The sequence below is a fragment of the Meleagris gallopavo genome, chromosome 5, assembly GCF_905368555.1.
Source record: "Meleagris gallopavo chromosome 5, MGAL_WU_HG_1.1, whole genome shotgun sequence".
Taxonomy (NCBI): domain Eukaryota; kingdom Metazoa; phylum Chordata; class Aves; order Galliformes; family Phasianidae; genus Meleagris; species Meleagris gallopavo.
In genome coordinates this window covers 40,428,023-40,453,292 of record NC_139408.1, presented here as the reverse complement: position 1 = coordinate 40,453,292, position 25,270 = coordinate 40,428,023, and the positions used below count along the sequence as shown (strand labels likewise).

At 35.6% G+C, this 25,270-nt stretch overlaps 1 protein-coding gene across 10 annotated transcripts in view; it reads left to right on the top strand.

Moving 5' to 3' along the window:
* The first annotated feature begins 1,844 nt into the window (after positions 1-1,844).
* Positions 1,845-25,270, top strand: part of CEP128 (centrosomal protein 128) — a 104,165-nt gene continuing 80,739 nt past the window's right edge. For 5 of the 10 annotated variants that reach the window (XM_085225432.1, XM_085225428.1, XM_085225434.1 and 2 more), the window contains exons 1-8: positions 1,845-1,981; positions 6,553-6,716; positions 8,419-8,505; positions 10,815-10,941; positions 11,866-11,987; positions 12,767-12,858; positions 13,557-13,629; positions 17,623-17,739. In XM_085225432.1, the coding sequence (XP_085081558.1) occupies positions 6,567-6,716; positions 8,419-8,505; positions 10,815-10,941; positions 11,866-11,987; positions 12,767-12,858; positions 13,557-13,629; positions 17,623-17,739 (768 nt within the window). In that variant the 5' untranslated portion in view covers positions 1,845-1,981; positions 6,553-6,566. The other 5 variants (XM_085225431.1, XM_085225430.1, XM_019615807.2 and 2 more) reach the window with 5 other exon arrangements.

The window sequence follows — 25,270 nt, the reverse complement described above, 5'->3', positions numbered from 1 at the left end:
GCGGTGACAAAGTACATTTTTCCACTGTTACAGATGCTCCCTCTAGTGACAGGAATGGTGGTTCATCCTGTGCGTATCTCAATACTTCAAGGCTTATAATTCCATTGTTTTGGCAGTGAGTTTATTTAGAAATAACATTACTCTTTCCTGCCAGATCTCATAAGATATCTTGGACATCTTTACACTCATTATATGGCTTATATGCAAATCTGACAAACCACAACAGGTGCTTCCAAAGAAGCAATTAGTTCTAATTGCTATCCTACATAAGCTCCCAAAGGGATTACAAGATATCAACAATTAAATCTTGTAATATATATATGATGAAGTGTTCAAAATAGGGAGATTATTAAGTGAAGAGTAGAATAAATATTTTTCTTCTTATTCATCTACACATTCTAGACACATGCAAGGTGTGCCATCTACTACCTATTTCTAGTTTTAGTAACTAAAATAATTTTTGTTCGGTCAGTAAAAAAGAAATTATATTGAAGATGCTGCTTTGGCACAGCACCACTCACTAGACCAAATGTCAAATAGGTACATGAAAGAGTGTGGTACTAGGTTATTGAAGATTCATGACTGTATAACCAATTTATCTCCAACTTCAAGAACAAGTAGTCATGAAACTTTATGGTTGTGGGATTTAAGAAAATCTTGTGCTTCTCCTGTTTGTTTATTTCATGGGGAAAAAAAAATAGGAAAAAAATAAAGCTCCTAGTTGCTGAAGACTAACTAGGAGGTACTGCTGGGTAAAGCTTGAGGTTTGTCAGTTTTAAATACACTCAAGTAGAATATTGATATTGAGCTATCTCTCACACTTGAGCAATTAGGAGGGAAGAACTATGAAAGTGGTGTCTGCATTCAGAAAGGACTGCAAAATCACTAAGAACAACTAAGGTTTGAAGGGATGTCTGGAGGTCACCTGGTCCTACCCACTTGCTCAAGCAGAAAACAAGAGTACTAAAAAACCAGCATGAACCTTAAGGAGAAAAAGACCACACTGGCCTCTCTAAAAGCAATCACTATAAAGTGACTCTTGCAACACAGTACTTCAAATAACAGAAATACTGAGATACATATGATTTCATATAACAATATAAAAATGTTTTGTGCTTGAAAAGTTAAACAGCTTCTTAAGCTTCGTATGCACATTTAAATCATTGATTTCTTACATATCATCCTCCCAAACTGAAAAGATCTTCTGTATCAATTCTATGCAGTTGCATTTAACATCCACGTTATTTCATTTCTCTCTTTGAGGCTTTGCAACACAGCAGTTTGTAACATTTTGCCCCTTTTTACTGCACACAGGTAGCAGATGCAGCATTTGTGAACAGTGAAGTGCCTGGCTCAAAAACGCAAGTCTGAAAAAGTTGAGGGAGAAGGAAGGAGTTGCCTTCCCGGTCGGACACACAGCCTGCTGGTAGCTCACACACTCATTTTTTCAGTGGATCAGCCAGGCTTCCAGCCTCCTCCTCTGTATAAAGTACGGAGCATGCATCTGTGTCAGCAGAGCCACAGCTTCTGTTTGTTCTCTTTCTGTTTATTTACATTATGTTTAGAAAATGTAAATGTTTGTAAACATTAATGCTTATTTTGTAAAACTGTATATTTTACACACATTTATAAAGACTGCTGTACGTCACGGACTGCGCTCTATCGTAGCGGCTGCCGCGAGAAGTGGGAAGTGACCTCCAGTTCTCCGCCCCGCAGCCGCGGCCTCAGAATAGTCAACGGCTCCTGGAGGGGCGGGGCCTGGCCTCCAGTTATTCCTCCTGCGGGTGTCCGCTGCTCGCCTGGTCCGGCTGCCTCGCAAGGCTTCTTGGGAGTTGAAGTTCTCCGTGCTTCCTTCCCCAAGGCCGAACTGCAAGTCGAGGACTACGTTTCCCATAGTAGCCTCGCGGGCTGCTCAGGCTCCCGGAAGGTGGCTCTGCCCGCCGGTATCAAGGCGGCTAGTTCAAGTTGCCATAGCGGCGAGGTGAGGAGGGTGGGAAGCGTGTGTGGGGAAGGGGCAGGCAGTGCCCCGAAGAGGAGGGACTCAGGTGGCGGCGCGGTGAGGGCTGGGGGCTGCGCCTTGCGCTGCTAGTGGCGCGTGGGGAGGCGCGGTGACGGCGGCGGGTTGCTCCTGCGGGACCAATGCGGGGCCTCGGGAGCAGGCGGGCGGGCGGCCCGCGGGATTGCAGGGGCACGAGCGGCGGCGTGCCCGGCGCTGTCCTGCGGTGCGTGCGCGGGGTGAGGAGCTAAGGCGGCCGGGGATCCTCAGGGGTTGGATCGGGTGTCGCTAAAGCTAGGTTACGTGAGTGTGTTTGGTGCGAACGGTATGAAAGAATCGTTTGCTGTGCCGTGGTATTGAAAAGCTCAGGGGATACGGTGTCACGTGTTGATGATAAATGTAGTTCTGGTGCCTGGATGCACGGTGCTGGAGTGTCTCCTTGTGGTATCGGGTGCCTGAAATTTTTAGGCACAAACAGAAGCACTGCGGGTCTGGAACCGCTCTCAGTCCTTATCTGGTTCACCCTTAGGCTTCACTCACGACTTTACACTCAGTTACCTAGTGATGGATTAGCGTATGTGTGGATAAACAAATAGAAGCGCTTGGGAAGCCGTCAGGCTGTGTGTGCTTAACTCATCTGCTCGCTTGAGGCTGCGCGTCGTGCTGCTGTGCCCTGCGGGTCTGCAGGAACGTCCCCCGCGGAATGGGCGCACTGTGTGTTAACAGGGACGGCATCTGAGAGAGCTGGCGTGTTTCTTACTGCAAGAAACGTTACGGCTTGTCTAGGTAAACTAACTGTACATTAAAAGATCAAAATAAAATGGAAAACTGACCACAAATGTTTCTTACTGTCACGTAGGTTATATGGTTGTGAGCTGCCATCAGCGAAGGTTTTTGAAAGAAGTGGTGATACTCTTTTCTGGTTTAAATTAATACAACCAATGTCTACAATATTTGTACAAATCTCTACTCTGTATGATTTTGGTGGCTTTTTTTTTTTTAAACGTAAAACAAAACTTGTAATTCCTTTAAAAATGAGGATGTTGCTTTATATGGAACAATCCTTCTCCAGCTTAAAAGTGCCTGCAGTTTCTCTATGGTTGCTTATGATAATAAGGAGGACTGCTACATAGCTATAAACGGGAACTTTTCTTCAAGTCTGTGTAGTGTTTTCTTTAAGGTTTCTGTCATTTACTGCCCTTTCTTCAGTACTGTAGCCACTTAGGATGCTAACGAGCTAATTTTGGCTAGCTGAAAACACTATCGGTTGTATTACTGTAAATCTTCATTTCCCTTTTGTTTTCTTCAGTGATGTAACTGTTCTGATTTTGGCTCTTATTGAGGCACTTCTCAGAATTATAGTTTCAGCACATTATTACTTTTCATTGTATTTTATCAATACCTTTCTCTTTTCTGCCATGAATTCCCATATTAATCTAACTAGAGGTGTACACGTAGAACTATGTGCAGAGACCCAGTTGCTTTGAATTTGGGAAAATTTAAAGAATTTTGTTCCTGTCAGCTGAGATTCAATAACTAACCTTTCACTAATGTGAAACTGGTGATGTTGTAAAAGATGTTATTTTGGGATTCTTTGGTTTAGAAAGAGATGTGACCTCATGGAAGTCAGAATTAAGCGTAATCTTGGAGCTGTTGAGCTCGCAGACAAGCTGTATGAATTGCAAAAAGTAAGGTTAGTTTTCTTGAACTCAGAATATACTTCTGTGCGATATTCTACCTACAGATTAAGTGTAACATGCTTTTCTGCATATTTAGAGAATAAAATAATTTGTTTTCCATGAACTGCACTTCTGAAGAATCTAATTTTGTCGAAACAACACTTAATATGACTTTGAGATAAAATGTTGCAGGTACCGATCATCAGCCGTTTGCTATGATTATTAAAAATGAATGAGCTCCAAATCTAAGAATGATAAGTGAAAATATAGTGGTACAAAGGCCTGTGGATAAATAATTATTAGATTCCCTTGGATTAATGACTCAGGACTGGGTTTCTGATCTCTCATAGGGCTGATCTTGTGCTTTATTTTTAGTTTGGCCATTAATAGCATCTCTTTGTTGCTTGGGGTCTTAAAAATGTTTTCACAAAGTGCATTGAAGCTGAAAATGTTTGTTAATTTGAGGAAAGTGGTTGTTGAATCCATTGTTTACTGGGTTTTGAGTGATTGTACCGCTGCTTGTGTGTAGTGGGCAAGAGCAAAAAAAAAAAAAAAAAAAAAAAAAGTCCCAGAGACTGACAGACGGTGGAATTAGAGAGGAATTAGCAGGTGATAAGATTTCTTTTTTTTTTTTTTTTTTTGAGAGAAGTTTCTTTTTATGCTTATCAGTGATGTGGGTGGTTTGTGTGCTAGAATATAGATTGTGCTGGTGCCTGTGTGAGTTTCCAGTAAAGATTGATAGGGAAAACACAGCTTAATATAGTGATTAGCAAGACCTTATGGTAAAAATTAAAATTATTCCACACCGTTATTACTATCTATGCTTTATTTCTTTTCTTCTTCTCTCTTTGAAAATATCCAGTATTCCCTTTTTTTCCCCAGTACTCAATGTTCATGCTTGCTTAGCCTCATTTAGACTTCATTTCATCTGACTAGAGTGAGACATACTGGAATAGTGATTACTGATACTGGCAGCCAGAGTGTGCTTTAGTGAGATAAGGGGAGCAAAGATGAGATAAATTCCTCACTTCGGAAAACAGCTGTGGGGAATATTGGTGTACTTGAGCAGAAACTGATTATATTGATTTACTCTCCTTTCATATTCGAAAAGTTTCTATCCAAGTCTAGCAGACAGAAATTTATATCTTTTTAATAAGACTCTGGAAAAGCATCAATTGGCATGTATATAAAATACAGTGTAAGAATTAAATCTCATCCATGGTTTCTTTGGGGAACTTCAGTTTTAGTGACTAGAAGAATAATATCTTTACTTTTCTTGTATCTACTACAGGACCAAAAGGAATTCAAAAATTTGTCATTTTTTTATGTTTTCCCCCAAAATACTTAGATTCAGACTGTTTCTCCACAAAGATACTGTTAGCATAAATCTCAATGATAGTAACTCCATGAACTCTAGGCAGACTGCTGCATTGTTTGATAATTTAAGAAAAAAAATTCTATCTTAACCTAGTTCTACAGGGTTGTAATTTTAATCTGTTACTAGTTGACTTTACTACAGCAGTCATCACTGATCCCAGCTTCTAACAATTTCTTCCGATTCTCTCTCCATTACTCTGCCTTTCTTAATCCCCATTCTTTCCTCACAAGCCTCACTTTTCTACCTCAAATTATTTTTGAGTTTGACTCAAGCAGATTTCTTTAACCTCAACACAGCAATAGGGTTATGTTGAATGCAAGGTAGGTAAAAGTAGTAGTATTTCACTGTTAATGAAAGTAGCTCTTTTCCCCCCACCTTCTAAGGTATTAAATTTTTTCTTTCTAGAACATTACATTGTCAGTGCATATTGAACTTTGATTAATGTCCTCCAAATATTTTATGTCTTCCTCTGATTCTTCTGCCAGCGTCTATAAGGTTCTGCAAATGTAATAAACATATTCCATTCTATTATCAGTTAATTTAAAGAAAATATATAATAGATTTACTGTAGATTCTCACTTGATATTTCTTTATTTGACACAACTTCTCCGTGAGTTCTGATGTTCAACTTCAGTTTTTTTAAAGCTTAATTTGGTTCATGTTTCTTTAGCTTAATTTTGTATATGTCGTGAGTATTTAATGCTTTGTTTGTTCAAAAGTAACCTCTACTGCCACTTTCTTGCTTAACAAACTCTAGTTACCCATTGTTGGCTCAATTGATTTGATATCAACTCATACATTGCTTTTCTTTTTTTGAGAAAAGCTATTTTTACTAAAAACTTAAAATAGCCTATTTTATTTTTTTTCCGTGTATTAAAATTAAGCTGATTAGTGTGTCATTTTGGCCCCGATTTCTTTCCTTTCTCTTCTTTTAAAGACTCTGCATTTGCCTTCTATCATAATGTCTCAAATTCTTCTTGAGTCACTAAAGACACCGCTTCTTAATCTTACTTCACACAATCAGTGATATTAGTTGAGCACAGTCAACTTAAATTTAGCTTAGAAATGAGGGTGAGGCAAAGGGAGAATGATTCTGATAGGGTAGTTTGGTTGGATGGAAAAGATTGCAGTGCCCTACTGCCTGGTCACATGAGGACTTCATCAATTGTTCTGCTCTCCTGATGTCTCTATTGTATATTTTACAGAGAAAATTTGTTTTCAGCTATGATCTTTACCTGTGTACAGAAAACCTAGTAGTGTTGAGAATATGTCTATTGGTTTAATTCTATCCAAAAGAGGTCTCCTTTCATGTTGGCCTCTACTTCATGATATGAACAAGCATAATAACTGAGGAACAGATGGTAGATGTGCCTCTGAGATACATCCCGCTAATGTAGCGGTCTGAATAGTGTACAAAGTTGCTTTGGGAATGTTGCATGGCTTGGATTTGTTCAGTTACAATAAGGATTTAATGTTTGTTTTGTGATCTTTCAACCTAGGTTTCAAAAGACCGATGGCAGATTCATCCAGTGATTCAGACAACTTTTTTAGGGCTCAAATAGGAAGATGGCCACCTTCGAGGAGGGCATCCCACAACAGAGCTTGGAACTATGGTGCTGAAGAAGTTACAGAGAAGATTCATACATTAGCAAGCACTTTACAGGTTGCTTACGAAATACTGTTTTAAAGTATATAAATAGTTTGTAAAGAAAAGTCAGATTTTCACTTCTGAAGTTGTGCAATGTATTGTAGTGATGGGAGACATTGCTTTCTGTGTAAGCCAAAATATTTTATGTAACTGATCGTATTGCCTCAGGGGTGAAATTAGGTGGCTTGATGCTATATGGAATAACAACTGTATGAAAGCATAATAGAATATTGTTAGAAACAACGTGTTTAGCAAAACTATTAATAAAATTAATGAACTGAATAACGCCAAAAACCTTTTTGCATCATTACAAGTGATGTTGAATTTTATAGTGGAAACTTCCAGCCTCATCTTTTACAGTACATCTGTACTGTACACCTTTTCAAGTTCTAAATAATGAAAATAGGTAGGCAGTCCAGTCTATTTCTCACAATAGAGGAATAGTAACTTCGATAATTCGTAGATGTGGAACAGCACAGTGAGAAGCAGTACTTGTAAATTTAGAATGGATCCATACCTGAGCAAGAAAAAGTTTTCATCTGATTCCTGCTTCTTCAGTGGAGGCAGGAGAGCAGGTTTATGAATCTATTTTGCATGTAGGAGGAGATGTTTAACTGTCTTGATGTCATTTATCACTTGAAGCTATTCATATTCATCAGTATGGAAGAAATAATCTTGTGGTGAGAATCCCTGTTCTAGCTAACAGTTCTAAGAACTTGGAAGAAGCAGACTTGTGCATTATTGCTTGTGCTTAATTATTTTTTGACCTACAGTAAATAAATATATATACACATATACAGATATTTAATATGTGAGGAGAGAAAATCTGCATTCAGTACTGAATTTAAACTTCAGAACTTCTTGGCTGAAAAGTGATCATCAAGCTAGAAGGTTGAGTTGATAAGAATATGACAGTGTTTTAAAAAAAAACAATCTTTGGGGTTTTTGTGTTCCAATCTAACCTCTTTCTGGCTGCTCTTCTGAGAATCTGATTTTAAGCTAATGGTTTCTCAGCAGACCTGCCACCCTATCCTCCCATTCTTTACCTGGTTACAAGCTTTGTTGTGTAGAAAAATTGTGCTGAAGAGAAGGGTAGGACTGCAACAGCTGCCATGAAACTGTTATATAAACTAAATGATGGGATTTTGGTCAAGTTGCCCCACGATAAAGAATGCAATATGTACGTCTTGACACAATCATCTTTAAGTTGGTATTCCTTCCCATTATTGTATAATTTTATGTAAGCTGTGATAAATGCTGTCTGTGCCATAGATAAATGATAAATAAATTGAGGGCTGTATAATCTTGCCATAAACTTTAAGAAAGTATATTTATGTTGACAGTTTTGCCTTTTAAATAGGGTGCTGATTTCCTGCTATAAAAAAAAAAATGTCACCGAAGAGCCTTAGTAACAGTTTCTTTAATTTCTTCATAGAAGTTTTAAAGTATGGCTTTAGAGTATCTGCTGTATCTCTAGTTTCCCTTGTCTGCTTGATGAACTTCCTTACTTTAAATAAATATGCTGATCTTCAGGAATTTATTTCTCTATTTTGCCAGCAAAATAGAAGTAAGTTACTTTAAGATCTCTGTATAAAAATATTTTTTCTGATGAGTGGCTGAAAATTTACACTTTTTTTGTCTGAAGTTAAGACAACAGTGATGTTAGAGTTTTGGAGATTTCTATTTGATTTTTCTTCCTCAAACGTTTTTTTTTAAGGATACCAACAGAAACCTGAGACACGTTGACCATTTACTGGGGCAATACAGAGAATACAACAAGGAACAAACAGAAGCAATAGCAACTGTGAGCAACTTTCAGTTTATCTTTTCTTAAATCTTTTATTTTCCTAGCAGCATTCACAGTTGAAAACTTGGCAGCAATGGGTAGAATATATCAAGAGTTAAATAGATGTTGTTAACTTTTCATAGTTACTTGAGCAGCCTAAGCCAAACTTTACTTTTCTGTTATATAATGAAACTGTAACAGTTTTTGAAGCTTTATTACTTTTCTGGTTTATAGATTCCAAGTAGATTATGTTGTAGTACGATAGTCTGGGAGGTACAATGTGCAAATAGGACACGTACCTTTTGTTTCTGTGGTTTTTTCTGTGATTCTGCAATAGCTTCTGAACCTACCCAGCAGTTTTCTCTAAATTTCAGATGAATAGAAGTTCTCTTACACACTAGGGTTCTGTGAGTTTGAAAGCAGATGTCTGAACAGAGATTATAAAATAAATTAATGCCTATAGGACAAGAGCAGTTTATAACTTTGTTTCAAACAAATTGCTACTGGTGCTTCCTTGAAACTTAGATACAAAGCAGTATTATTTTATACGTGGAAGTGGAGGGAATAGGAGAAGAAATCCTAAATCTATAGGAAAGAAAGAAAGAAGGCCTCTCTAGCAGTTTGTTTCTTGGTCAGCATAGACAAGACTTTCATGGACTTTCTCAGTCGAACTCTGTATCTTTATAAGCTTTTCGTAGTTATTGAATTTGTAGAATTTCTGATGGGGACTGAACCCATTTAACATTGTTTTTAATAAATGCTGATCTAAATGTAGTTCATTATTCTGGAAGTGTTTTCTATTAGCAGACATCACAGTGAAACATCGCTCAAACATTTTTAGTTTTATAACTCATTCTTTTCTGTTAGGTGGCTTTTGATTATGACGAAGAGAAATCTAGGGACTAACTATCTACCTGTGTTTTAAATAGTAAAGAAAATACCATCTGATTAGTTAAAAAAAAAAAAAAAAAAAAAAGCTTCTGATTTTTCTCTTCCCTTTTTGAAACAGAGTTTTCTAATGTGGTACATATCTGGAAATGTAGCTGGGATCAGGAAGTACTGCATCTCTTTTTTCTACTATAGCTGTTTAAGAAAAAACCTTAATGAATTTCTCATTTAAATGGTGATATGATAGATAAGGGAGTATCAAGGAATGGAGTTCTGATTGGTGATTATAAAGGCTATTTTGTTCAAACACATCCCTTTTAATATCTCTTTTCTACTAGCCTCTCTTTATTATGTTAATAACTTTTTTTTAAAGTAACACAAGCACCTTGAAATGTGTTTATAGCAACAAACACCTAATTTTTTTACCAAAGACTGTTAATTCTTGACACTGTCACTACTTTTTTATTTTTGTTTTTTTGTATCTCATTTCATATTGAGGGAATGAGAATTAGTGCTGACAGAGTAAAGCATGCAAATTAAGCACTTGTAGCTTGATTCAGAGTTTATGTTCCCTTGTTAGAGATCCAAGATTAGTCAGTTTCAGGGTTAGGTTAGATCTGAAGACTGAGTTATTGCTGTTCTTGTTTTGATCCTCTGGCATCCTCATAGGGTGTTTTGTTTTTGTTTTTTTTTTAATTATTGAGTGCAGAGGTGATCTTTTTTTATGTACTTGCATTGTCTTAATTTTTTCTTCAAGTAACTTATCTTTCTAAGGAAGCTTTAGGAGATCCTATCTCTGGCTTCAGCTTTTCTTAGTGATTATGGAGTTCTGATAAAATAATATAATGAAAACACTTTAGAAAGAACCTAAGCAAACTTGAAAAGATTCAGTGAAGATTTAAAATAGTGTTTTAAGCTTTAGAAAAAAAGTGCCACCCAGAAGGAGATTGAACTCTCTTAATTTCTGCAAGAATAAAGTAGTAACTTAAGTACTGTTCATATATTTCTCTTAGGGGAGGAGAGCTGATCCTCTAGAAATAGAGGTCTTTTGGACTTTCAAATAAAGGTGTGCTAAAAGTAAGAGGCTTAAAACCAGAGTTGGCTTACAGTAGCCATACTTGTTTTTTTTTCTTTTCAGTATTCCTGCTGCATTACATCTGTATCTGAACTAATATCTGAACTAATATCTGAACTAATATCTGAACTAATATCTGAACTAATATCTGAACTAATAAATATCTGAAACTGCCAGTGCTGGAAACTTGTTTTACTACAGCTAGGAGAATATTATGTGTATGAGAGATAACCAAGAAAAGATGCTAGTAGTTCCTGGTGAAACTTGACTTAAAAACAGCTCTCATTATCTTAATGACTTAAGATTACTTGCATGCTATTGTATATGTCTTTGTTTATATTTCAGTAAACTGATTTCTTTGCAGTTAAAAGAAACATTGGAACAGTCTATAGATCAGTTAAAGAGTCAACGATTAACCCGAAATTCTGGAATGAGAAGTGCTTCTCTCTCAAGTTTATACCCTAGTGATTTGGATGGAGAAACTGTGTCAGGTAAAATACTTAAGGTGCTTGAATGTACTTAAGTTATGTCATATTATTATTGTATGAAATGAGGAAATTGAAATAAAACTGTATAAAGATATTGACATGAAGAGCTATCATTGGTTTCTTCAAAGAAATTCAGTGTAGAAATTTGGGTAACCTGTATTAAGTTTAGCAGTTGTTTATTTGGTAAATGGTAATTTTTTTCTGGTATCGCAAGAAATCTAAATCAACTGTTGATAGTTTCCATGGAGAAAACTGCCTTATCTGCTGCATGAGTTGTAGGTACATGTAAGTTAAAGTTAGTCCAAAATGTTGTACCTTTTGAAGCTTACTTCGCAGCAAAAAGAAAATGTACTTTTAAATACAGAAGACTATGGACATGTACATAAAATTATACTCTGTGGAAAAGGAAAAAATAAAATTATGTACTTTTCCATTTTTTTTTTTCTTGCACGTCTCTTGGAAAAATTATTATTTTTAGGAAAATATGTACTTGGGAGGAATATTCATTTCAGGAATAGCATTAAATGCATTTTAGGAGAAACATTAAAATGTTCTTTTTTTTTTTTTTTCCTAATGTAAGCTCTAAAGGTTCTAGTTTGAAGCTTTATTATATCCAGACAGAAGAGAGGCCACTGGTTGGACAAATAAAATTTGAGAAAATAATTTACTTCCCTTACCCTTCCTGTGTATGTGTATATACGTATAAATGAATATAAATATGTATAACAAAAATATTTCAACTGTAGAAGAATCCTGGGGAGAGCTAAACAAGTATGCCTGTGAATTTTATATAACTCCAGTAATCTACCTGTAATGTGATCCATATTTGCAAGATGAAGCACGAGTTTTTCCCAAAGCAAAATTAAACATTTTCTGTTTTAAAAAAAAAAGTCTTTTCTTTTTTTCCTCATCTTTTATCACATAAAGGGATCCACCACTTTGTGCCTACTTCTCCTCTCAGGGATTATGGAGACTCACACGGCAATAGACATCGAAGGTCTAAATCTGCAAGCGTTCGATTTGTCAACGAGACTGATAATTTGAATCAGGTATTCATGAGAGTTGCTAATGAGAGTTCTTTCCCTAAGCAGACAGTATGCGGCTATCAAGGTCTTCAATTTTACATCAAATAAAGTTATTTTGATGGTGAAGCTAAGGAACCTAAGTTTCAGCAATGAAATATTCTTTCAATGTTCTGTGCAATTTTTTATTAGATGGTAACCTTGTAACTCTTAATGTAATAAGTTTCATAAAATTCTGAATTCATAGATTTAAAAAAAAAGTGGATGGTGTGATATCAAAAGTGATGAAAATTTCTGTAAATTCTAGTTTCTGAAAACATCACTGTATTTTGCTTGGTCACTTGCAGTTTTACATGCTATCTTTCTTTAATAGTACATATAGCTGGCCTGAACTTTTTCTCTTTTATGCTAGCATTTATGAACAGGAAATGTTTGTCCTGACTTGAACTGTTCAGATCTTTCAATTTGCCTTGCATTAAGTTAAAAAGATGATGCAATGTCAGGTAATTAAGATGAAAGCATAGAAAAAACCATGGTTGGGAGCCTTTGTTTAGCAAATAATGACTGAAAATCAAATGTGAATGAGCAAGTGTTGTGAAGGCTTGATAGAAACAGAAGCACAATAGCTTCATCCAGGCTGATCTGCAGTTCATGTAAACTTGGTTCAGACGTTATTTTTATCTGCTGCTTTCTATTTAATATTTTCTTTTTAAAAGTTTGTATAGATGTACTTTTGAAATATTATAGGTAAAAGCATTCTTAAGCCTTGGCTTAATTTGGCTTAATTTATGTACTTTAATTTACAGCTGCATTCTTTCCACCAGTCTCTTCGTGATATTAGTAGTGAACAAGTTCGTCTCGGAGATGACATCAGTCGGGAGCTTTCAAGAAGAGATAGGTATAGACCATATAACTTGCATGTGAAAAACAATGGAGAAAATAGTTTATATGCTTCTAAATAATAAACTACTCATCTGTACACTGCACCAGTACATCTGCACAACTGTACTATGAATGGCTTGTTACATATCCTTACTATTTACACTTAGAAATACTGCACAAGTTCTGATTTGCATAAAATATGTGGCTTCATTTCCTTTTTCATATGTAGACAAAAGGAAAAGAGTTTGGGAATTTCTGTTAGTAAAACATTCCTTTTATGCTCTTGATACTGGAATTTCATGAGGACAAGCTCTCATTCAGGCCATGTTTTGGTTATTTCAGTACATGCTGTCTCAACGTATGATGCTTTTTCTAATAACAATAACAGGAATTAGTACTTTTCTTCTCAGGAAGAACTAGTCCTGTTCAAAAGGACTGTATTGACGTATTCATAATTTTGTACTTGTTGACCTGATATCTAGCATTTCCAACGAGATAACCTAATAATGATTCTATCTTCACTAGAGAAATGGGAATTCTTTCTATTAAAGATTTTCCACTTGAGGCTGGTCTCCAATTATGCTAGGAATTTAGAAGCTGTAGAATGAATTCAAGTAGCCTAAAAATAAGATTATTGCTGCTTAAAATTAACCCAGTTGATCCTTAGTTTTTGCGCTGCAAAATATTAAGGCTTATCTGTATTTTTCTGTGAAGGGCTGATGCAGAAATGAGAGAGACTCTAGCGGCGTTGTCTGAAAAGCTCTCGGAGTCCAAAAAACAAGAAATGGTGAGTGTGCCTAACAAGAAAAGATCATGTAAATTTAATGTTCTAAGCAAGATATGGGCTACTGTTTGCTTTGGTACTCAGCAACATGTATTAGTATGTATATCTGAACAGGATCCTTTCCAGGCCAGGCAAGATTGTTGTAATATCCTTCCTTAATAAAATCAGCAGAACAAGTGCTTTTATCTGGACTACTTGTGTAAAGTAAAAGTGAATGTTTTACAGGTGGGTGTGCAGTGAATTTTTTTAAAAATTCGGTTTTGGCGAAAGCTGCTGTTTGAACATTGTTTTGAACATTTCTATAAATGCAATAGATACCTTTTGAGAGATAGAAATTAGATTTTTCCATGTTAAAGAAGCTCGTATTACAACCATGAAATCTGAGGTTTCTTTTTCCTCTTCCTTCTTCTCTCCCTATCCTTTTCAATTCTTATCATCTGTGCAGTCTTCCGAAATGAATGAATCTTTTGGGAGTATGATCTTCTCTGAAGGCATTGTGGCAAATGTAGCAAAGGAGACAGTGCAGCTGTGATTGTCTCTTCTTTTTTGCTTCTTGTATCTGCTGGAAGGAGACTAATTCTAATCTTTTGAGTTGGAAGTCAAATCAGAGTATTGCTGCAGGCGCGAGAGAAGATGAGAACACCACTAGTTAGGAAAAGGTAGTTCCAGACTCAGACTTGAATCTGTGTTTTTTTGTGCATGCTAATGCGATATCAGAAGCAATACTAACTTTTTGGAGTGTACTTATTTTCTTCTAGATGGCTGATCTTGCTCTAAAATTGCGTGAATTAGTACTAAATGATCTGGCAAGGTCTTTAGTTATGCATTTGTCATTGATATCAATATTGTAGGCAACAACAACTTCTTGGCATCAACAAGCTTAATGATTGTACTTGTGCAGATGAAAAGGGCAGAGATTCAAGAGACTATAATCTATCAATATCACTTAATATGATGGAATTAATCAGCAGAGGAAGACTTACCTCTTCAGCCTTCCTACAAGAATTTAGCAGGGTGTCCTTGTTAGAATGTTAGCTCTGTTTATCTGGTAGGGAATTCTTAGATGCTTCCAAGACTGTTTTTGCTGTGGTCTGCTTCTTAGTATACTATTTTTCCCCTCTCTAATGTCACAGGAAATTAACAAGCTCTAAAGTTTTAAGCAGGACAGTTTGCAAGAAAATGGCTGCTGCAGGTGACCAGAGTACAGCTGATCTGTGCCTTTGAATGAGAGAAACTAACCTTCCTCTTCAATCTTCTGGAATTCTGGCAGCCACTGTCTTTTCATTTTTGAAAGAAATACATTCTTTTTTGTCTGGACCTACTATAGCAAGTTTTCAAGACTAGAAATCAGATGTCACAGATTTTATCTGAGCGAAGCAAAAAGTGAGAGATGTACAGTATAACAAGGAAGCTCTCTTTAGTTTTTTTTAATTATAAGGGGAATAGAAAAAGAAGAGTAATTCTTTTTAAGGATGATAGTTTCTCTCCCAAATAAAGCTTTGAAAGCTGTAACATTTAATGATGCACTTCTAATGAAAACAGTAATGCCGCGGTTGGCTGCAGAGACATCATTGTCTTGGACTGGTATTGCCACCCTGCTTTTTAAAAGGGACGTCCTTTACCTTTACTTTGTGCTTGATTGGCGATGGTAGAGGAGGCTTCTTAGTAGTCAAATCCATTTTTTAGAGATATTTGCTGCTAAATGAAAGCCTAACACAGAGATGGAGCACTTAGCATCATGAGTATTGTTCAGTTAGTCTGTGGTGCTGAAAAGGCATCTTTAAATAAGATCTTTAAATCTTATATATGGTGAATATAATAATTTAGTTTAGCATTTCATGTTGTTATGTAGAAGTTCCATGTTCCTTGTACTGTTATTCAGTGAATCACTTGTCTACTCTAAGGCTTTTGATCTAGAAGACAAGATACATACTGTTATGGTAGGAATGTTGTCTTGAATTAGGGTCATCTGGGATAAAGGAAGATAATTGAATTTTAGTCTTTTCTTTGTGTGCTGCTTACTGCTTGCTTACTTAATGGCTCTAATCTTTCTTCTGTCTTTAGTCCTATTATTGCATGTCACGTGTTCTGTGATAAACTGAGGAAGATCAGGAAGGCTACAAAACCAGGAAACACAATTCTTATGTGTACACCAGTGTAGATTGGATAACTGTCATTTTGGAGGAAGTACGTTTTTAGCTGGTGTAATGTGTACTTTGTGTGGTCAATAAACAAAAACTGTACCAGAAGAGAGGACATTTATTATAAATCAAGTCCCATGCATGGCTTTTAATATGTGAAATACTCAAATGGGCAATGAATAAAGTAAAAGACTTCCAGACAGCATGGGTTCATGATTGGACTATAGTGAAAAATGGTGATTTTGCTCTATCAAATAGTGTTATTATTGTGGTGTTTCTATCTGTTGTCATTTCCATGGCGGTAAATAAGAGGCATTACTTTTAGAGCAACCTACCTAGTTGGAATAGCTTGTGATATTGCAAATTTTATATTTATGAAATAACATAATGTGCAGAAAAAGCTCCAATGTATAGAGGAAATATCCAAAAGTAGTGTATGCAAATTATCTTAAAAAAAAAACAACAACAACAAAAAACACAAAATATAGGAAGTGCAGGAGTATACTTATAATAAGAAGCTCTCAATTTACTTAAGGCAGAAAGTAAAAACTAAAATATTTTTAAACAACCTCACACAGATCAGCTGAGATACTTAGCTGTCTGAAGTGATCTTAAAGTTGCTGCTGAAGTTTCTTCTTTGGTCTTACATATTTACCAATCAATTTCTGGAAAAATAATCAGTCTATTTTCTCAATTTTCAATATTTTCTCCTTTGAATATTCCTAGAACAGTTTAAGTTCTCTCTTACAGTTGTATATGAATACTCTAAAATTGCCATTAATTGTGAACTGATTGCACAACTTGCTGTGCAAACAAGGAACCATCTCTGACACATTTCTTTTGTAAAGATATAAGGACTGAATTATTTTTTATAGTACTCATGAAGATCAGAGCATAAGCATGTCATTAATTTTTACTTTTGCTACATAACTGTTCTTAAATTTTTCTATCCATACACACGCATAATGCTTGTAGAAGCATGCTTAGTCAGAATTTGTTCTCTCCTTATATGTGTGTATAAGAAACTTGCAGTTGAATGATGTGTTAAATCTTTTTTTTATTTGAATATCATTTGGTAATTGAACTGCTTTCTAGTGACTCTTAAAAACCATTAGATTTGAAATAGGGAGGAAACATAATTATTTTCCTTGCGAATCTTTAACTTAAATGATATAAATCTAATTTGCTGCCCACAAGAGGGTGCTGTCTGCTAGCAGCTTGAAAAGCAAAAATAATGTTAAGTAAGGATTGCAGCTTGAGTTTGAATTACTGCGTTAGTACAGATTGCTTTAACAGATGACAGACTTTTATTTGTATTCGTCTGTATGTGAATTGATAAAATACTGGGAAAAATTCTTAAAGTTATGTAAATATTTTGTGCTATTGCACAATTATTCTCCTGTACTTATATCTTGTTTACTGCTTGTCACTCATGGGTTTCTGAAAATAAAGCAATTTTTTTGGTTTGTTTTATATACAGGGGATGTGAAGGAGTTGACTCTCTAGAGATTAGGCCTGTGGCAACAGAGAAGCTAAAATTTATGTATTGTGGCCTCAGCTTAGGTGGTACCAAGCTTGGTACTGATATATTTAGTGCTTTATTTGAACTACCACTTTGCAGAAAAGTAATGTAAATGAACAAGGAGGGTATTTCTAGCAAGACAGCAATCTTGAGTACTCAGTGCTGTAACTCTGGTTATTCGCTATACTGTTCTAAATCTTGCTTGATAAAATAAGTTATTTCATTTCCCTTTCCTTCTGCCCCATATCTTCTTTACCATTTTCTCTATTGTTATCTCAGTATGTGGTTAAATACACCCTAATTTCCTGCATTTTTTTTTTTTTCCTTTTGAAGGTATCAGCACGTGTAGAGAGAAGACTTCAGGAGATAGAACAAGAAATGCGTGCTGAAAGACAGCTTATAGAAAGGCGCCAGGACCAACTGGGACAGATGTCTGTTCAATTACAAGAGGTATACAAATGAAAACTTACTCCATACTCAAGATCAAATGAAAACTCCTGACGCTCAGGATCAAATTGAGATCTTGCTGTCTTTATGACCCCGTGTCTATCAAACTGGTGAAAGTGCTCATATTTGACGTATTCTCTTAACTGTATTGAGTCTGCTTCCTCTTGATTTGGTGATCAGTTGTTAATAAGTACAGTCTGTGTTACTCATGGTACTGCATTGCCTAGATTTAGACCTTTTTTGGTGGCTTGTACAAGCATTCATTAGAAGAAAAGCAACCTTCCCCACAGTATTCTCCCTTTAACCCCCCCCAAAGTCAAACCATCTGACTGTTTTCAATTAGAATGTTTTGTGTTCTAAAATGCAAATGTTGCTTGTAGTGAGTGGTTTATTTTATTTCAACAAGCAATCAAATACTGGCTTTTCAGTGCTTTTCAAACAGTTTAGGTCAAAGCAAATATCTGATGAAGTATAAAACATTGTTTAATAGACAAATAAAAATGTTAATACTTTTCTGTAATTTTAATTTGTAATATAATGTTCTTTTGTGCTTACTTTAAGAAATGTAAGACAAGAATACCTCTGTTTCTGCTCATAGTACTATTTGGAAAATGTGTGAATCTCAACATACTATAATTATTTAATGTTCATAGAATCATTGGCTGGCTTAGGTTGAAAGAGACCTTTAAGATCATCTTGTTCCAACCCTTAAGATATTATTTACAGTGTCATCTCTGACAATGTAATAGAAAGGTGTATTTGAGAAGAAATCCATAATTCTGATGTTTTTATTTTTAATGATGGTATATGTGCTTTTTTTGGAAGGCAGTTTTATGCTATACCATGATATCGAGGAGCCTTAAGGTAGACCTGTGCTTTATATTTCATATGAGGCTAGAGACTCTTCAAAGAGGTCATATTTAAGAAGATAACGTACTTTTTAAAATATGAATTAAAAATACTAATAAAGATGTTTTTAGTATTTCTACTAATGTTTCAGAATCAGTGCATCATTTTTTTTCCCTATTGATATATTAGTGGGTGAAACGAACTTTTATATGAACAAGTGTGCTTTATTACAGTTTTCAGAGGATGCAATATTTCATAGGGATTTTAATCTTCAATATGCCTATGTCTATTACTTGATTTTTTATTTTTTTTTTTTGATTGGGCCTTCAATCTGGTAGCAGCATGCATTATGAGATGAGTTGCTGTTACCTGATAGTGTTATCTGTTAACTGGAAAAATATTCCTTTGTGCTTTTAAAGGAGTAATGACTTTTATCTATAAAGATACATTGATACTGTGATTATTTCCTTGCAAGGAAATTCTGTTTTCAAGTGAATGAATTCAAATGTATTTCAAAGAGTTTCACGTGATTGGCAGTGTGAATCATAAGCCTTCAAGCTAGATACATTTCTTTCAAATAGTTCATCTTTTGTGTTCTATGCAAAATGAATATTAAATGCTAAGTGGTTGCCCTAACCTTCCATTCCCTTAAGCTTTTCAGCTGCATGTGAAAATGTTTTAATCTTTTCTGCAAATTCTATTTTGTACTATGCATATTTTTTTATAAATTGTTTTTCCCAAGGAGCCCCTTCCTGTTTAAACAAGATTTTCTGATACAATTGCTCAAAAATTCAGTATTCAGACCCTAACATTTGTGAAGCTAAAAGGAAAGTTCAGCACCTATTAGTTTGCTTGGTAAACTTTCACCATTAAAGGTTAGCCCAACCCAAGATTCAGAGCCAGTCCTGACTGGAACAGACTTATTCCACACCCAGTATTTCATAATTGCAACTCTTCTGAGGTGAGTCTCATTCTTTGTGAATGTCTTCACTCTCTCAGGAAGGGGCTTGTATCTCTGTATCTTCCTTCTGGGTGGTTTTTTTTTTTTTTTTTTTTTTTTCCATCATGGCTTCTGGATTTCTTTGACTGGGCTTACTGTTTGGGAATCCTAGTGAAAATTAGATTACTGATGTTGCAATGAATGGAGGATTTTTTTTATTTTTTTTTTTCAGGCTCTTCTAACCTTTAGTATGAGAAATAAGATCTGGTGACAAGTATGAAAGGGAGACTCTTTAATCTCTGATGGATTGCAGAAGAAAATGGAGGCAGTTTAGACTTTGAAACAAAGACTTCCATTACACTCCCAGTAGAACAGCATGTCCTCTTCCTGCTGCTTATATGAAGGCTGTTATGTTCAACCTCCAAGTAGAAAATTATCTCAATTCTGGATAGTGTTATATTTCTTAGGAACAGTTAAACAGTTTTGGCTGAACTCTTCAGCTCACACACTGGCAAATTGGACCGGGTTGAGGTTGGACCTTAACTTTGGAACTGTTCTCTTTTTAAGAACAAAATAATATTAACTCTGTACATGTTGTAGTACTCTGTACAATACAATCCTCAGTGTAATACTAACCTGAGAAGCTGTTGTATGAGAAAACTTTCTGAGGAAAAATATTTTCTATCTTATAGAATATACATTATACAGGAAATAGGAATATAAAAATTTCTAAGGAGGTAAAATGTCTAGAATGATGTTGTCTTGAATTGAAAACAAGGAGAGGAAAAAATGCCAGCACCAAAACAATCTAAGAATTTGAGTTCTTGAACTGGTATTTTTTCACTTTGTTTTTCTCTTATATGGGGTGATAGAGATAAATAGACTTTTTATTGGGTAAACCAAATAAAATGAATAATTAAACCTTTGACTGTGAAGCACAGTCTTACATGATTGTCGTTTCAACAGTGTATGTGTAAGCTGAGTACTAGTTGTCTTTTTGTTCATTTTTTCATTACTTGCACTGATGTATTTTGCTAAGGTATTTATTTTTCTACAATAGAGAAAAATTATGTTTGTCACTCATTTAAGTCTTTGAGCAAAGTTCTTAGAGGAATTTTTCAGTTTGCGCAGTTCCTCATGAATTCTTTTACATCCTATATTTGAAGTAGGCAGTCTTTGCAAAACTCCAGTCTTGTGGTGACCATTGCATGGATTTAATGTTCTGAAGTCTCTTTTTATCTTTTTTTCTTTCTCCAACGTGCTTTACAAGTAACACTACAGGAAGGGGATAAGGTTTGGACTGCGATCTAAAATCCAATCATTCAATATGATATGGATAATTCACAAATAAATACTATTTAAAGCATTTGTGGCAATTTGGTGAAACAGTTTTCTTCATTATTTTGCTCGCTGTGCATCTCAAACTGAACAAAATCGAATTTAACTTTTGGATTTGATCAGCAGTACTTTTAATTAAAAATTCTGATGGGGCTTAAATGTTAGAAGTGATCTGTAAGGGAAAGTGCAATGCCCGTAACTGACCACTGCTTGTCAGTATTTTACCATCTTAAGATGGACATCTTCCTAAATCTAAATTATTTAATTACATATTTTCAGAGCTTAACTGAACATGATGACACTTTGCTATTTCTTTTTCTCCATTTGACTTCTTTGTCTGCATTTTTCATGATCATCAAACTTTATTTGTATTTCATTGTTAACACCATGAACTGATTATTAATGAATAATATATCTGGTTATGTGCTGGCTACAAAGAAAACTTCAAATATAACATTTTACATCTTTAAGTTTGCATTTTTTTTGACTCTGTGCTTGGTAATATTTCTTGAGTTGGTGTGTATTCGAGGTCTGCTTAAGCAGTGTTTATAAAGAAAACCTGAAATTAGTGTGAGTCATCCATCTTCACTTTCTTCTATCTGTGATACAAACTTGTTTCAAATTAGCAACGATATCAAGTGTGTTCATTTTGTCATGCATATGACACATGTCCTGGCATGCATATAGGTTACTTTACCAAAATGCATTTTTGTCTAAATTAAAATTATTTTGAGATTCTTTATTGCTTTATTTTGAATGTGAAAGCACCATCCACTTAATAACACTCGTTTGCATATATACCTCCATTTTTCTAAAGCAAGATCAAATATTCTTCTTAAAAATAGCCTTAAAACACCTTTTATATGTAATAGCTATCCTGGATGACTTTGCTAATTTTTCTGCCTATCTTTATGAATTTTGATGAAATGAGAATCATTTTGATGAAATTCATAGAATCATAGAATGGCTAAGGTTGGAAGAGACCTTAACGATCATCTGGTTCCACACCTTCTACCTTGGGCAAGGTTGCTACCCACTAGATCAGGCTGACCAATTCAACCTGGCCTTGACTTCCTTCAGGGATGGGGCATCCACATCTTCTCTACAACCTATTCCACCCTCTGAGAAGAGAATTTTCTTCTAACATCTAACCTAAATCTCCCCACATTTAGTTTAAAAACATTCCTCTTTGCCTGTGTAAAAAGTCAGTCTCCCTCCTGCTTATAAGCTCTCGTCAAGTAGTGGAAGTTAGCAATGAAGTCTCCCCAGAGCTTTCTCTTCTCCAAGCTGAACAAGCCCAGCTCCCACATCCTGTTTTGCAGGAGAGATTCTTCAATCCTCTGATCATTTTTACGGACCTCCTTTTGACCTGCTCCAACAGCTCCACATCTTTCTTGTGTTGGTGGTTGTAGTAGTACTCCACATGGGGCTTCGTGAGGGCAGACCAGAGTGGGGATAATCCCCTCCCTCTACCTGTTGGTCACCAACTTTTTGATACAGCCCAGGATACAGTTGGCATGCTGCTGGCTTGTTGTCCAGCTTTTTGTCCACCAGGGCCACCAAGTCTCTCTACAGGGCCGTTCTCAAAATAAATAAATAAATAAAAAATCAGTGATTGCCTCCACCCAAGTGCAACAGCTTACACTAGGCCTTGTTGAACCTCATTAGGTTCCCATAGGCTCACTTTTCAAGTCTGTCCAGATCCTTCTGGATGGCATCCCTTGCTTCTATTGTCTCTCTTCCTTCTATTGTGTCTCCCTTTCTTATGAATGAAAATGTTTCCGTTTTTCCATTTACCAGGGACTTTTCCTGATGACCAAAACTTTTAAATGTGATGGAGGGTGGCTTGGCAACTGCATAAGCCAATTCCTTCAGGACCTAAGGAGTGTGCATTGTTCACTTTAGGTGTACAGAATCATCTTAATAGAATGTTTTGAATGCACTGATTGTATTAAAGTAATGACTATGGGTACATCTTACTGCACATACTGTGAAGTGTAGGAGGCTGGTGGACTGTAAATAGAGGATGGGTGGAGTGATGGTCAAAAATGTTGAAAGTTCTGTTTTTATATGTCCTTCTCTATGATCCTTTTAGACAAACATTATCTTTATTTGTACTTTGATGCATCTGGATGTTTTAATGTATCATTGATATTTGCCCCTTGGCTCTGTAGTGTGCCACTTGTGGCTAGTAATTTCTGCACTGATTGCAGTTTGAGTCTGACTCGCTTCTCTGCCTTGGAACGTGATTAGGTCTCATACAAATGTCACTGAAATAGCTAGGCAAGATGTTTAAAGAAATAGTAAAATACTTGGACCAGTGCTAGCTCCTAATGTGGCAGGTTAGAGAAAAAAATTCATTCAGATTAAGTATATTTTTTTTTTTTAATAAAGCATGAAGCTGATCTGCTTGCATATTTTGTCCAATATGACTTTATTTCACTGTTCAGTTTCACTTTGGAAGAGCCAATTTCAATTTGTGGTCTGTGTGCTACTTTCAAATCTATTTTTATTTGGAAGGAAAAGTTTTTTTAAAAAAAAAAAGAGACTTTAAAAGTCATATCTTGAAGATATTCTTCTAAGTTGGAGAAGACTGCTGAGACCTCTGTAACCACAGTTCTTATACTTTTCCCCTATATACTATATACTTATAGTAGCAAGTAAAGGATTTTCATATTAATATGTGGATTTTAGTGCACTATAGATGAAGTACAGTGAGTGGAGCTATATAATGTAAGTTAGTATTCTTGTACTATCTCATGACAGTAAGGTCTATTTAAAAAAAAAAAAAAAAACCCTATAAGAATTGCTCCCTTGAGTTAATTCAAAAGTTCATCTAGCCTGTCAGAGATGATAGCCTGTTTCTGACTGAGCAGACTGCAGAACATATAAATGGTCCATCCTGAAACCATGTTATAAAGATGTCTTTACACACAAATTCTCTGCTTCCTTGTGTCTCCCTCCAGGGCCTAACAAGTTTACACAACCTCCTTGCTAGCTATCTACTGGCCAGCCTAGACATTAATCCCTTTGAAAAAAGGATGTTGCGGGGGGACTTCTGATGACTGCAGACTTATTTCCATTCCTTGGGGCTTCAGTGCTGCTTTGCTAAGTTCCCTGGACCATGCTTGCCTATTTTTAGGAAACTATCAGGAAGGAGTGTATTGGAATTGCTGTACTCAGCATCCCCTTCCTACTTGTTATTTTTGACCCTTTCATTCTCCCATTTCCTTCTTTGGAGACAACAAAGAAGGAGAAAAGGAGGTTCAGAGGAGACCTTATTTGCTCTCTACAACTACCTGAAAGTAAATTGTGGAGAGAGGGGGTAGACCTTTTCTCTCAGGTAACTAGTGATAGGACAAGAAGTAAGTTGTGACAGAGAACATTCAGTTTGGATGTTATGAATAATTTATTCTCTGAGAGAGTTGTCGAGTATTGGAATAGACTATCCTGGGAGGTGGTAAGGTTACTGTCCCTGGCGATGTTCAAGAAAAGTGTAGACATGGTACTGAGGCACATGGCATAGTGGGGATGGATTGGTGGTTGGAATAGATGGTCTTAGAGGTCTTTTCCAATGTTAATGATACTGTGAAATGAAATAATAATAAAAAAAAGTTGTTGGCTCTTTATACTGTGTTTTTTATATTTTTATGTAAGCCTTCATTTCCCAAGTTAAACCTTTTGCAGAGAAATTTTCAATGGAGGAGAACAAGAGTGGCATAAGCCGGTAAAAGATAATTAGGAAGGAGGGCAATAGATAGCGTAAAGCTATCTTTTACCTACATAGTTTCTGAGTCATTAGTAAGAGCTACTGGTTGTGGATGACCAAATATTTCTGTTTCTTAATGGCATTCTAATTGCTTAACTCATGGTTTGTCTGGTACCTACTGGAGAAACCTGTGTTTCACAGTTGAAGCAGTGCATGTGAGGAGTGTTTTACTTTATTGTACTATCACATTCTTTGTATGGTATTTCAACTTTGATATATTTGAAGTGTTTCTACTTAATAATAAAATGATTATGGGTAGTTTTTTTTTAGAAAACAATATATAGAAAATAAAAGGAAACATATTTGTAATATCAGTGGTATGAAAGACTGCCTTTTTGTTTGACGTTATTGCTGTTTAATAGTCAAAATATCATACAGTGATTCTGGTAAGTTGAAATGACATATTGATTTCTGTGGTTCTTCTGTGAATTTGGATGTACTAGTGATGCAGAAATATACTTTTGCCTTTTACAGGGGCATTTTTGAAAGTTTTCCTAGGATTTCTAATTCCAGCTCAGCTTTTATTGAGCTACAATTTAGTTTTCCTTAAACTGAATTTCATTATTTTTGTATGCTGACTTTCCTAGCAAAATCAGCACATGAAGAAATGTATTTTTTTTACAATTAATTACTGCAAG